Source organism: Carcharodon carcharias, chromosome 22 (assembly GCF_017639515.1).
Source record: "Carcharodon carcharias isolate sCarCar2 chromosome 22, sCarCar2.pri, whole genome shotgun sequence".
Classification (NCBI taxonomy): Eukaryota; Metazoa; Chordata; class Chondrichthyes; order Lamniformes; family Lamnidae; genus Carcharodon; species Carcharodon carcharias.
In genome coordinates this window covers 55,168,623-55,183,670 of record NC_054488.1, presented here as the reverse complement: position 1 = coordinate 55,183,670, position 15,048 = coordinate 55,168,623, and the positions used below count along the sequence as shown (strand labels likewise).

The window sequence follows — 15,048 nt, the reverse complement described above, 5'->3', positions numbered from 1 at the left end:
GGGGGGAGGGGAGGGGAGGGGGGTAGGTTGGGTGGGGTGGGGGGGGTGTGTGTGTGTGTGTGGGAGGTACGAGAGGGAGGTGGCTCGCGCGACCCGTCCTCAGCCAATCAGCGGCCGCCCCATCGGAAATGACGTCACTGAGAAAGGCTCGAGCCCGGTGAGCATTCGAGCGTCAGCGAGCGTGAAGGAAGGGAGCCGTGTGACTGTTTTCAGTGTCCAGTCTCAAGTATGTCGCCACACGCGCACAAAAGAAAAACAAAATAAGTGTGTGAGAATGTTCAGTGATTATATCTAATTCCGTTCACAGACCCACAACCTCCTTGTGGCCGTAGCCTCCGCACCACCCACCCAGTCAGTCCTGCTCGTCAAAGACGAGGCTCTGACGTAACTGACGGCGGAACTGACCAATCAAAGTAGGGGGTGTGATGGTACCGCGTCCACGTCATAAATAAAACAGACCAATAAAGAGCGAGCAGAGGCGGGAAGGCCGGTAACTGAGGGCGGGCGGATTTGTGAATGAGGATGGAGGAAGGAGAGCGCGCTAAGTTTAAGAAAGTAAGTTTATTGCGCCAGTATCTTTTAAGTACTTGGATATATTGTTTTCTTGCTAATTAAAGTACTTTATCCGGCCTCTAGTTCCAAATAAATATGGTTCTAAAGCTTTGATTGAGCCGTTTCTATTTATTTCAAATTGCAAGCATGCGTAGTTTTGTTTTGTTATCTAATCTATCTGCCCACAGATTTACTTTTCAGATTCTTTTATCTTGTGCAGTGATACTGAAATAAACATTTGTGGCCAACACTTCTCCAAAATTCAATAAGATCATGGCTGATCTTGTTGTGGTCTGAAGTCCACTGTGCCCTCTGTCCCCTCCCCTCCCATCCCATACCATAACCCTTGACTCCCTCGTCTATCAAAAATCTGTCTAACTCTGCCTTGAATAAATTCAATGACCCAGACTCCACTGCTTTCTGGGGAAGAGAACTCCACAGACTAAGAGACTTTGAGAGAAAAAAATTCTCCAATCTCTTATTCTTAAACTGCATCAACTGGTTCTAGTCTCTCCCACAGGTGGAACAATTCTCCTGTTATCTACCCTATCAAATCCCTCAGGATCTTATATGTTTCAAATAAGATAATCTCATTCTTCTAAACTCCAATGGGTATAGGCCCAACCTGTTCAATCTTTCCACTTAAGATAAGCTCCTCATCCCAGGAATGAGTTGAGTGAACCTTCTCTGAACTGCTAATGCAATTACATCTTTTTTTGAAATAAAGAGGCCAAAACTGTACACAGTATTCCAAATGTGATCTCATCAATCCCCTGTACAGCTGCAGTAAAACTTCCCTACTTTTATATTCCATTTCCCTTACAATAAACACCAACATTCCATTTGTCTTCCTAATCACTTGCTGTACCTGCATACTAACATTTTTGTGATTCATGCACTGGGACACCACCAAGTCCTGCAATCTCTCTCCATTTAAGTAGTATACCTTGTTTCTAATTTTTGCAACAACCAAGTCCATGAGTTTCTTCCATGTGTTGGTGAGAACATTAGAAGTTCCACAATACATATACTGGAGAAAATTCATAGACCATAAGGTGTAGGAGCAGAAGTAGGCCATTTGGAGCATTGATTCTGCTCTATCATTCAGTGCGATCATGGCTGACCTAATAATCCTCAATTCCACTTTCCTACCTTTTCCCCATAACCCTTGATTCCCTCACTGATTAAAAATCCATCTATCTATCTCAGATAAATCCTGATAGCTTTCTTTTGTTTTCAAAAAAAACCCCTCAGCTATAAAGAAGGGAAGTAGCTGAAGCAGAAGTGGAGTTGGACAACAAAGTTGTCAGTGGGCAGTCTGTGTGGTGGAGAGGATTTATAGAGTTGGAAGGTCAGTTCAGGGATCCTGTGCTGGGAAACTAATTGACTCTACCTGAGATAGTAACCAGGAACCAGAAAAGGAATTGGTGGCCAACGAATAGACTTTGTGGGAGGCTGAAACAATTGACTCCCGTTTTCAACTTTTGGAATTTTTGGCTTACCAACGATCGGATCTCAGGCAAGCAATCTGACAACACAAGCAGTGGGAATGTTTAGAGTGGGTGAAGAGGCAGAGCTGCTTGTCAGTCAGTGTTACAGGACTTGGAACTAAGAGAAAAACAGAATTACCTGGAAAAACTCAGCAGGTCTGGCAGCATCGGCAGAGAAGAAAAGAGTTGACGTTTCGAGTCATCATGACCCTTCAACAGAACTGAAGGGTCATGAGGACTCGAAACGTCAACTCTTTTCTTCTCCGCCGGTGCTGCCAGACCTGCTGAGTTTTTCCAGGTAATTCTGTTTTTGTTTTGGATTTCCAGCATCCGCAGTTTTTTGTTTTTATCTCTTGGAACTAATAGATGCTGCTTAGTTGTACTTTGATTGCCAGTGTGCAAATTAAAAACTGGGGAACATGGGCAGACCCAGCAGAGCCCCTCCCTGTGTAATATTTCATATTGTGGAATTAGTGCATGGCAGAGCACCTGTTTCTCATCTGAGATTCTGCTCGGGTTTGTACAAATATGTAGGTTGTATTGGGAAAATTCCATGTTTCCACCTTGGTACCCATGAAACCACTCGGTAATGTGACTTAGATCCAACCTCCATTTATCTCTGTTTATGCCATTAATCTGCCTATCTTGTTAGGAATACTTTGTTCAAAGCGCCTTTGATTTTAACTTTTTACCATTATTTCCTGTTTTGGCTTATTCACCGATGCACTATTAATGTCAAACTTTTCATCCCTTCCTGTCACAGTCCTGCTCATCATTACCCAAAATATGACGCGGCTCTGTGGCCTTGACTTTTCCCAAAGATTATAAATTTCCTCTCACTTGAACCCTCTTTCCCACCTAGCTTTATTAATTAAAACAAAAAACTGCGGATGCTGGAAATACAAAGCAAAAACAGAATTACCTGGAAAAACTCAGCAGGTTTGGCAGCATCGGCGGAGAAGAAAAGAGTTGACGTTTCGAGTCCTCATGACCCTTCGACAGAACTAGTTCTGTCGAAGGGTCATGAGGACTCGAAACGTCAACTCTTTTCTTCTCCGCCGATGCTGCCAAACCTGCTGAGTTTTTTCAGGTAATTCTGTTTTTGTTTTGTTAGCTAGAGCTGTAGACATAGCTTTAAATTATGTATTTCAGCAGGGCACTACAGGGGACAGTATTCGTTGCCCTGACTGTAGTGTCCACAACCACATTCTTTTTCATTCCCCTGTACCCACGGTGCCATAGAGAGTTTACCTGCAGACTTTGTCATCAGACACATGAGCAGCAAGAACCTTGTACCTGTTGGATAAAGGCAAAGACCTCTTCCAGGTGTCCCCTCGCCTGCCTGACTCTCAGTTACACTTTCCTGTTGCTGACTGCTAACCAGACCTATATCACTTCCTAACCTCTGGTGTGTGATTGCCGCCTGGATCAACTTGTCCAGATAACTTGTTTTATTTAATTAATTGGTGCATGTATTTAATCAACTTAGCTTTTAGTTTCTAGACTTTTAGATAATTACTTGATATAGTTGAAGTTATAAGTAAATAAAATCACATATCTACCTGGAATACACTCCACAAGTATTGGAGGCAAAAGCAACACCTTCCACAGCCACCACCCCTGCCCCCGCCACACTGAATTCCCACTTGCACCAAATTCTCAACTTTTGCACTGTGCTTTCTCTCTGTCCAGTGACCACGCTCACTTCACTGAACAATCTTGCTTCAACCAAGAAACTCTTCTTCAGTTCTCTGCCTAAAGGCAGGTCCGACCCACAGCGCCACAGCCTCCACCATGGGTAGGGCAAGAAGGCAGGTCTGGAACCCACTGTAGCCAGAATGGGAATCAAACCCTGTGCTGTTGGCGCCAATCTTATCCACACTGGGTGTCCAACCAATTGAGCCCACCGAGCCCCCCAAGAAGACAAAGTTGCTGTGGCAAAATACACTTTTGCATGCATGTTGTAGTCTGGAGCTATGGATGGTGCTGGTAGAAGCTTCAACTTTCTTTCCATTATATGTTCAAACTAAAATTTCCCTGCAGCCCAGCAATCTTGAACAATCTTGATGACATCTTTTATCAGAATTTGAATTGCATGACAACTCAGTAGATTCAATTTCCCCTTTTAGGGTGAGTTTGCAGCATTTTTGAAGTTTTTTTGCATTACTTCTTGCAATAAGCTATGTTGTGTAGTACTGAATGGGCTGCTTAAGGTGTTACTAAAGTACCAGGGTAATTTTTGCACATTAGTCACTGTAGTTCATAAGAGCAACGTATTTCCACCAGGAGATATGCTGGGTGACCGCTTTGCAGATCACCTTCGGTCTGTCCGCAAGCATTACCCAGACCTCCCTGTCGCTTGCTATTTCAACACTCCACCCTGCTCTCATGCCCATATATCCATCCTTGGCTTGCTGCATTGTTCCAGTGAAGCTCAATACAAACTGGAGGAACAGCACCTCATCTTCCGACTAGGCACTTTATAGCCTTCCAGACTGAATATTGAGTTCAACAAATTTAGATCATGAACTCCCTCCTCCATCCCCATCCCCTTTCTGTTTTTCCTCCCTCCTTTTTGTTTTTTCCAATAATTTATATAGATTTTTCTTTTCCCACCTATTTCCATTATTTTTAAATGTATTTCTATCCATTGTTTTATCTCTACCTTTTAGCCTTTTTAGTATTCCTTCACCCCACCCCACCCCCACTAGAGCTATCTGTACCTTGTTTGTCCTGTTGTTTGTCCTGCTTTCTACCCTTAATTAGCACATCCCTTTGGATAATATCACCACTTTCAACACCTCTTTGTCCTTTTGTCTGTGACATCTTTTGGTTATCTCCACCTATCACTGGCCCTTTATCTAGCTCTTCTTGTCCCAACACCCCCCCACCTTAAACCAGTTTATATTTCACCCCTTTCCTATTTTTACTTAGTTCTGTTGAAGGGTCTTGAGGACTCGAAACGTCAACTGTGCTCTTCTCCGCCGATGCTGCCAGACCTGCTGAGTTTTTCCAGGTATTTCTGTTTCTGTTTTTGTTTAGGAGATATAGTTGGTTCACTTTGTTTGATAGGCTACCTGCCATACAACAGGCTGATTGGTTTATCGGGCTGATTTGGTCATTACCTAGAGTTAACAGCCTTTAGTTGCTTGCTTAAACATGATCAAAGTGTTCCAGTCAGACTAGACTATTTCCATTATAAAGCAGTCCTTAAGTTCAGTCATTCCTGGAAGACAACTCCAAGTTGGAATCCCACTGAGCTGGATGTATGAAATTTCCAATGAAAGAAAACCTTGTAGAGAATTTCCATGCATCAGCACACTTTTTAATAAAAAATTGATCTGGGTAAAGACTGAATCATGTAGTTTTTGTTTAGTCACTTGACAGAAACTCCTAATGGCACTGCTCAGCACGATATTTTGTTTTGTTCCAGGAGTTGGTCAGTAAACTACTCTACTTCTATTTTAAGGATCAGAAAACCAAAGGTAAGGAGTCTGTTTTGAATGTGTCTAAGTAGGATGGCCAACTAAAAGTTTAAAATTTTCCGCTTGTTAAACAAACAGGAACGGTTAAAGGATGACTCACATCAAATGGTAAGATGCTAAAGTCTACCAATGCAATGTCACGTGGCATTGTAGGGAAAAGATAAAGCTCAGGATGTTGTGTGTAATCTGAACTGACGTGCTAGAAAAATGAGTGATGGAATCTCTGTCACTTCACTCCCCTCCCATTGTGAATACTAGGACAAGTTTACAACTCACTTCCAGAATGTACAAAAGTCCTACTGAGAGCAGGTACAAGTGGAAAAATAAATTCCACAAAAGCTATGTCATTGGATGAGAGCTGATTGAAACATCCCATAGCTGTAAAACAGCAGAGAAAGTTTTGAACAGAAAACAGGGTTGGACAGAATAGGCAGTGTGAACCTTTGGATGATGTTTCACCTAGTGGCCCATCTGTTATCAGTAACTGTTCCTGGAATTCCAATGTCAGAATGTGAATAAACAGTTGTTACTGTCCAGGTAGACTATGCTCTCTGGAAATCATTCAGTCTATGGATAACAAATAGCAATGTGCTTTGTAACTGCTTTATTTACTGGTTCATAATCATGAGGCTTTAAAAAGAAGCTTGATCAAGCTCTTAATCTTGTATTTTCTGTTCACTTGCAGTCGGCAGTGATGCTGTCATCATTATGTGTGAAATGCTTAAAATATTTGTTATAGGTAAGTGTGTAAGATGAGTTTTTTTTAGATTATTTTACTATTGTCAATTTCTGTGCAGCAGCGCTTTAAATTCTTGATGGTTACAGCATCACACGAATCCTGCGCCCAATAGCCTTAGCAGGCTGGTTACTGCTGAACTTGGCATGCACCATGCCACTGTTTCCATGAGCACGGGTCACCTTTACCCCAAATGACACGTGTCTTGTTTGGTTTACCACCAGGAGTGACAGTGTTGTTCTTTGATTTGTAGACGTAGGCACATCTCTTGCCCATGGTGGACTTTGTATGTAATGCATTACATTGGAATTATCGAATGTACTGGACTTTGTGTACAATACATTAGGATGGGATTACTTAGAATGCACAGCACAAACAGACCATTCAGCCCAACTGATGGGAACATTCTAAAACCATATAGTATGAATTAAAATATGGTACAGGGTAGTAAAATACAAAGAAACCAAGAAAAATTAACATTTTAGGTTTGAAACCAACTGCAGGAGAAATGTTTAGCAAATTAAACAGGGGAGGGAAGAGGTTGCACTTCATCTAAATTATTCACTGTTTAGTATGCAGTAAGGATAGAAATTTGCACAATTTTGTTTCATTTTTAAAATTGCACTTGAATTACAGGAAATGCATGAAACAAAATTTCTAACCTCAAATTAATTTAATTTTAAACTGGTTCCAGCTGATCCGGACTAAAAATCTGAGCTTATTGCTACTCAGTTTGTATGGCTTTTGTAACTTCCTTTCGCTTTAAGTGGAATTTAGATGCACTGTACCGCAATTTGTGCAAGCATCGAATTCTAATATACCTTGAGATAAATATCAATTACTTCTGGGTCCTTTTGCTTAAATTCAACCTTTACCTGATGGGATATCTTCTCTGAAAAACGCTAACATCAACTGAAGACACACTGTGTGACACCGATTCCCCACACAGACTGACAACACCAAGGTGTTGTCTACCTCACCCACTTCTCAACTCCTTCACTACCTCACTGTTCAGATAAGCAGTCCTGGAGGAACTGAAAATTGCTCCAATTAAACATTGGGAAAATCAAGGCCATTGTCTTTAGCCTCTATACAAATTCCATTTCTTAGCCAATGGCCTGGAATTTGCAGAGCTTTTGACTGCGAACTGTCAGCATTCGGTATTATTATTCCTCTGAATCTGACTGTAACTTCAGGATTTAGCATAAATACACATAACCGCAGGAACTTGAAGTTACAGCCTGTCGTTCGCATCTCACGACAGGTTGTGCTGTAGACCTCTCCCAGCACCTCCTCAGAGCCAGCAATCAATAAAATCAATTGATCTGGTGAGAACCTCTCCTTTTTCTTTCACCATCCTGGGAGTTACCACTGACCAGAAACTGAACTGGACCAGCCATATAAATACTGTAGCTACAACAGCAGGTCAGAGGCTGGGAATTCTGCAGAGGGTAACTCACCTCTTGATTCCTGAAGCCTGTGTACGCCATCTCCGAGGCACACCGTCTCCAAGGTATAAGTCAGGAGTGTGGTGGAATGCTCTCCACTTGTCTGGATGAGTGCAACTCCAACAACACTCAAGAAGCTTGACACTATCCTGGACAAAGCAGACTGCTTTAGTGGCACCCCATCCACCACCGACGGACAGTAGCAGCAGTGTGTACCATCTACAAGATGCACTGCAGGAATTCACCCAGGTTCCTTAGACAGCACCTTCCAAACCTGTGACCCCTATCACCCAACAGGAGAAGGGCAGCAGATGCATGGGAACACCACCACCTGCATGTTCCCCTCCAAGCCACACACCATCCTGACTTGGAAATATATCACTGTTCCTTAACTGTCGCTGGGTCAAAAAACCTGGAACTTCCTAACAGCACTGGGTGTTCCCACAACATATGGACTGCAGCGGTTCAAGAAGGTGGCTCACCACTGCCTTCTCAAAGGCAATTAGGGATGGGCAACAAATGCTAGCCTAGTCAGCAATGCCCACATCCCATGAATGAATACATCTTTAAAAATCATTGTTACAAACCCCATAGAAAGTTACACCTAGTTCAGTTAGTTGAAATTGGGCTTTTTAAAGGCGATCTAATGATACCTACTGCTGAACAACTGATCTGGCTCTGAAAAAGATGTGGAATGTTGGTAAATCTCTCCATTATGATTAATTACTAGATTTTGTTTGTTCATGATATTTCAGCTTCTACCATAACCCTATGTGCCAAACATTATTTCACTCTCTGTAAATTTTTTTAAAGTAGATTGACTATTAGTGCTTTTCATTTCCTGGTTGGTTGTCTGAAAATTCTGTAACTGGCTGCTTAGACAGCTTGATGACATCATTGTAGCTCAACAGTGGGATTCCTGAGTAAACTACACTACAATCAATTGCACGGTAAGACAGAGATCATTAGACCTCTGTGAAGCTTTTCAAGATCGGTGGCGAGCATCCTTGCTTTGCTGTGGGCTGCGAAATCCAGGCCATTGTTTCAGGTTGAATTGGACAGCCTCAACATTCTCCTTGAGCTGAGTTTTGACCCTATACCTCATGACTGTTATCTCTATCTCTGTAATATCACTGGCCTCTGTTCCTGCCTCAACTTGTGCTGTTGAAATACTTATCCATGCTTTTGTTGCCTCAAAGTTTGAATTTTCCAATGTTCCTTCTGCTCCCCCTTCTGTCCCCCATAAACCTAAGCTCATCTAAAACTGCTGACTGTATTTTAATGTGCAGCATATCCTCTTGACTCATCACCTCTGTGCTCATGCCAACCTGCTGGTCCACCAACCCCTCTTAAAATTCTTATTCCAATGTTAAAATCTCTTAATGGTATCCCTGCAGCCTCCTGCCCTATAACCTTTTGAGAACTGTAGTCCTCCAATGCTGGCTTCTTGTTCATTCTCCACTTCCTTTGCTGGTCATGTTTTCATCCAGTTAGACCTCGAGGTCTGCAATTTCTTTTTCCCAAAACCTTTTTTATTCATTTATGGGATATGGGTATCATTGACAAGATCAGCATTTATTGCCCATCTCTAAACTGTTAGTTTTAATACCTACATCCTTCAACAAGCCATGAGTCACCTGCCATATTGCCTTTTGACTTTGTCAATATTTGTCTGATTTATGCTCCTGTGAAGTGTCTTAGGATGTTTTTCTGCAGTAAAGATGTTCTATATATGCCATGTTGATGGTGGAAGTTTGCTGTTGCAGTCCACAGCTTGGGGCTCCTCATAAGTTATTATTAATTGGAAATCTCACCCAACAGCAGAGTAGAAGGCGTATCCCGGAAGCATTCTGTGCCGCATACAAGTTCTAAAACCTGTTATTTTGGATGATGTCTTTGCTACACACTTATTTTAATATGAAACCTGTTTGTATAATTGTATTACATTCAGAGGCAGCAGCACGAACAGCCAGACAGGCATCCAGTGAAGACTCTAAGATAGGAGATATTGACCATTTTGAGAAGGTTTTGCCCCAGCTGGTATGTAACAACAGTTACTGAAGTTTCTGGGCAGTGGAAACATTTAAAGAAAAACTCAATTAAAATCAAAACTTGAGTGTAATGGGCAGTTCCTTTCCAAGAAAATTATCTTGTCATATCAGCTTGTCCAGTCTACCATTTTTATTTGTTGAGCAGTTTGTGTATAGGGTTACAATTGTGGAATGGGAAGATCTACACAGTCTGCACCATGTCTATTAATTATGTAGAATTAGAAATGATGGCAATTTTTTATATAGATCGAGCAAAATCGGTTCTGCACACAGCAAGCATGTTTTCCTTTGAAGTATAAGAAGGATAGGTTTCTTATACTAGAGAAATGGGAAAGTGAGAGAAAAAAACAGATACCGACTTGCAAGAGAAACCAATCAAATGACTCTAGTATCGGTCTATTTTAATTTTGGTGTAGTTTCTCATAGCTCTTTTATACAGCCATGTTTTATACATAATTACTGCTTGCATACAACAAATAAACACACACGTGACTAGGATTCAGGTACTGCTCTGCTGTTATACTATCATTTGCAGTACTATTTTGCCACATGACTTAACACTAAATAGACCATGACAGGTTAATTCTTAAGACATGTTTCTATTTTTTTCTATTTTTAAGCATTCAAACCAGCAGCCTGTTCATGCCACTGATGCCAAGTCAGAATCTTCCCTGTGTAACAAATTCCCCCTATTCAGTTTCCTGAATGTTCCATCAATTGGAAGTGCAGATTTATTCCAGTTGGATACTGAGTATTTTGTAATGATCAGTCTCTAAGTTGAGGTGATTCTTGTGAACATTCAGGATGTCATGGGGTTTATAACAGGCAGGACTTTGAGGCAATCGGGCTGTATAGATGGAAGGGAATGTGGATTTTCAGAAATTTGAGGAGATACCACAATGAAGGTACATGATATAAAGTTAATGTAGCTACATGTGTCAAGAGGTGCTCAGGGTGCAACATAAGAGTGAAGTACTTTTTTTTCCAGGCTGCTGGGAAAATGTGAGTCATGTTTTATCCTGGTAATCCGTGTTTTGATAAATGATTGGAAATGCCCAACAGTGAATAGTATGCTGATGCCAACTTAAGAGGACGTTCAAACGTAATTTGGGAGGCTTCAACTGCTTAATGGGAGAATAAATGACAGCGTGTGGAAATGTGAACTATTGTTGGGATGATGGTGATAGCTGTAATAGTGAAAGGAGATGTACCTTAAACAGCAAGATTCTTAAGATTGGAGGGACATATAGATGTAGGAGTGTAGATACTTAGTTCTGTAAAATTGGATGGATGGTAGAATATTTATTCTTAAAAGGTGCATGAATCTAGGTTTTAAGTAGGGAGACGTTTAATAAAATAAAGTAATGAAGTTAGAGCATTTGGGTTTGAATACAATTGGGGGGGCTAGTGTTTGTGGTTCTGTGCATTCCATTTTAGGAAGTAAATCAACTACAGGAGTAAAGCACTAGAATGATTTACACACAGAAATGATGGACTGAATGGCCTCCTGTGCCATAAGTTTTTCTATATTTTTAACGATAATGAGCAATTACAGCTATGTAGAAAGATTTCTGCCCATTTGAGGGGAGGGGGGACAGGAAGAAAATTTAAGCCTAAGAGAAGAGCAAAAGACACCCTTCAAATTACTGCCTGTTGTGAGAAAGTCAAGAAGTTTAATTGATGAATCAGTAATAAGAAGACAGACTGTGATTGTAAGGAAAAATTAAAGTAGAAGTTGGGATTTTTCCAACAAGATTATTACAACATGATACTACACTAATGGCTAATATGGCAAAGACTGTGCATCAGTGAAGAGAATTGACTATTTGAATAGGACAATGAAAGGATACAGGGAAATTGAATTAGTATAGTCCCATTGAAAAACTAGTAAAGATGTAAGGCCTCCTGTCTTATTTTAGTTCTATCAATCCTGGCATTATACTAATCCTGCTCTTGAAACTAAACTCTTTTAAAATCTCACTGGAAAAGGATAAAGACGAATATTACAGCCATTTGTTTAGCTTTTGTATTCCCCTGGCTCCCATGAGCCTGACAAACTGAGCTTTACATATCCAGTAGATGGCAGATTTGATCCTTGAGCAGCACTGTGTATTCCCAGTGAGGTTGTTCCAAATAAACCTGTGCACCTTGCATAAGTAGGAGAAAATCAGCCAGAGCTCCTACTGATTGTTATCTGCCAACGTCTGCTGCAAGTGTACATGCTTAGAGAGGAATGGTAATATGGGTTCGGCCATGAAGTTCCTCCCTCTCCAACCCCCATCAGTACATGTTGTCATGATTAATGATGGTAGAATGCTATAGTAATGTATTATTTATAAATGCAGGAATTAGGACAGAACAAATTTGAACACTTCATTAGAAATGGCAATAAAACCATGGAACAGTAAACTTTGTGTTATGCAGTACTCCCCTGACCGAATTCTCTACTAGCTGGAATTTAATGTTCCCCAGATAGTATCGTCACTTTACCGACCAGAAGCAATTACGAAGTTATCCAGAACCCATATCTGTATACTGTATTATTTTATACTTTAATTTATGTTTTAGTGAACTGTTAAAGGTTTAGAAGTAAAAAGAATATTGTTCTATACTTCCAGAATACTTACATGTTAGTTCATGGTACAATGTACTCCATTGGTAAATAGAATTCTAAGTTAACCAACATTTTAGATTAACCGGCAACCCCCATCCCCCATGCATGCTGTATAAAGATTTTACTGTACCCAGAACCTATATTCACCAGGAGGAAAAACTGGTTAGATGCGATACACTAGATACTGGAACTATTTATACAAGATATAAGGTTAAAAGTTTATTTTATGAAGAGTTTGACTGATTATGAAAAAACTACCTTCAGGAACTTGGGTCATCCAGTTAAAGTTACCAAGCCTCAGGAGGTTAGGAAATCAGTTTACGCAGATGGTCTTTGAGGTATTGAAATGTTTTGCCAGTGGGGGATAGGTGGGATGAGGAAAAATGAATAAACTTTGAAACTCTGGTAGTTACAGAACCATAGGGGGAGAGAGAGAATGTGGGTCAGCAGGATTGGTTTAGGGAAGAGAACTGCACAAGCAATGGGGTGAATGTCTACCTTTGCTCTTTGATCCAAGCTTTAGAGTGATCATCTGATTTTACCACAAGAAATCTGCTGGCAATTTTAAATAGCACTGATATAATAAATAGACTTGAAGCAGGCACCAGAAAAATTCCTTGAGCACCAGCTTATAGTAGTGAGCTTGAAAGACGATGTGAGCCCTTCATTTTGGCTGACAGCTTGCAGTGCTGATTTATTTCCACCCTTGTTAAAATGAAAATAATTACATTTCCTTTTTGATGTCTAAAGTTTGTGAAGCTTCAATCTGGTTTGATTGTTTTTAAACTACTTTTCTTGTTCTTGCAGCTTTTGGATTTCTAGGATTTGGACTTTTTCCACTAGGTGGTGCTGATCTATAACATTTAACCAGTCAGGGAACATTTGCTTGCTTCGTTTATGACACCATTTATTGAAGAAACCAGTTATCTGTAATAGAAGTGATGGGACTGCAAAAGGCTTTACTTATTCGCAATTTAAATGATACATTGTGTACTTTATACGAGCTGTTGTTTCTTTGTTCATTACCATTCAGAACTGATTATTGTTGAATCCAAAATTTTGTGTTGAGTCAAAATAAAACCTGAGTGATGCATTGTACCATCCTGGGACAGAATGTAGATTCATGCCCTTAACTGTGGGCTTTCAAACTTTGGGCTCCAAGTGGATTTTTTTTTTAAGACACCAGTGGTTTGGGAAAGGTTTTAAAGTCCAGATTCAACCACCAATTTATAATTGCACTTAATTAAACATTCAGTGGTCTGATTACTGAGAAATCGGGGTGAAAGTTCAAGGTTTATAGTCCAGGAAACCAATAACGCTGAAGTGAAGAGACAGTAAATGATTCTGATATCAGTATTTTTGGCTGTGTGCTTTTTGTAACAGTACATTTTTGTACAAATAAATTAAAACCAGAAGTTAATTCTGATTTCAGGCAGTTGCACTTATCTCTACTTTTCTGTTTAAGAGTATAAGGAACTTCTAGAAGATAAATTCTTGGTTCAAGACTCTTTTCAAATGGTTCTGCTCAGAGTGAATCACTGCATCCTGGGAACAGTTCTTGCTCATTAAGTGGGAAAGAGAAATAATCTTTTACGTTGTTTGGTACTTATCTTGCTTTGGGCACCACATGAAAGGTTCATTCTGCAATTGCACATCCCTCTATTTTGATACAGGAGAAGTTAAAAGTGTGTGCATTATTACATCTTTTATGGTAAGATACATCAATGCTGCAAAATTGAGTTTTTCGTTATTTTGCAGATATACAAAGTGCTACCATGCTCAGTTAGGATTAATAAATACAGTGACTAATCCCACCAATTTTTTTTATATTGCAAGCCTTCCTGTTGGGGGTTTGGTATGGAGTATTTTTGTCTTCAGCCCTGAATTTGCTTGGGTGGCAATCCTGCGCAGGCTGGGACATAGAGGATTCCTCAGCAGCAGGGACCTACAGGTGCAACGGCTTGTATTGTCTGGTTAGCATTAAATGATATTTTAATGAGTTCCAGTTATGAAGATGAGTCATTTTGGACTCCACTTTAACTCTGTTTCTCTCTTCACAGATGATGCCAGACCTGCTGAGTTTTTCCACCACTTTGTTTTTATTCAGATCTCCAGTGCCTGCTGTATTCCGGTTTTATATTTTAATAACATTCTTATCACAGCTGGAGACTCAGTCCACCTCCATGTGGTCCTGTAGTAGTTGGGCTCTTGCCTCCTCTCTGAAGGGTGTTTGGAATAAGATTTAGATTGGCCCGAGATTTCTGTTTCTGGCAGAAAATTAGAAGGAACCTGTTCAAAAAACAGTTAACTCAACTGATTTCACACTGTCTTTTCAAGCATTTATTCATGTGGTCTAATGCTCCAACTAAAGGCAGCTTCAATATAGGCTAGATCCTAGCTAGGATTATCTATAACCTTGATACCTCTCATCTCACTATTCTTGCCTCAACACAATTAACTGGACACTAAATCAACTGCCATCATAACTTTACAATAAAAATATATAATTTTAATGCTTACAGCTGTGACCCCATGCCTCCCCCCATTGTAAACTGTTAGTTTAATTCATTATACTGCATCCAAGATATCCTGAACTTTAAAACTTAAGCTAACTCCCCTTAATCTTAGCACACATAAGAAAATACATGTTGTAAATACCAAATGTTCCCTGA

General features: G+C 40.3%; 1 protein-coding gene across 1 annotated transcript; it reads left to right on the top strand.

The window, feature by feature from the left end:
• The first annotated feature begins 97 nt into the window (after window positions 1–97).
• On the top strand, window positions 98–13,811 carry cenpx (centromere protein X). The gene is made up of 6 exons (XM_041217124.1): window positions 98–226; window positions 308–555; window positions 5,476–5,527; window positions 6,213–6,266; window positions 9,663–9,751; window positions 13,184–13,811. Exons 2-6 carry the CDS (start codon window positions 517–519, stop codon window positions 13,196–13,198), a joined length of 249 nt encoding a protein of 82 aa, XP_041073058.1. The 5' UTR covers window positions 98–226; window positions 308–516; the 3' UTR covers window positions 13,199–13,811.
• The last annotated feature ends 1,237 nt before the right edge of the window (window positions 13,812–15,048 follow it).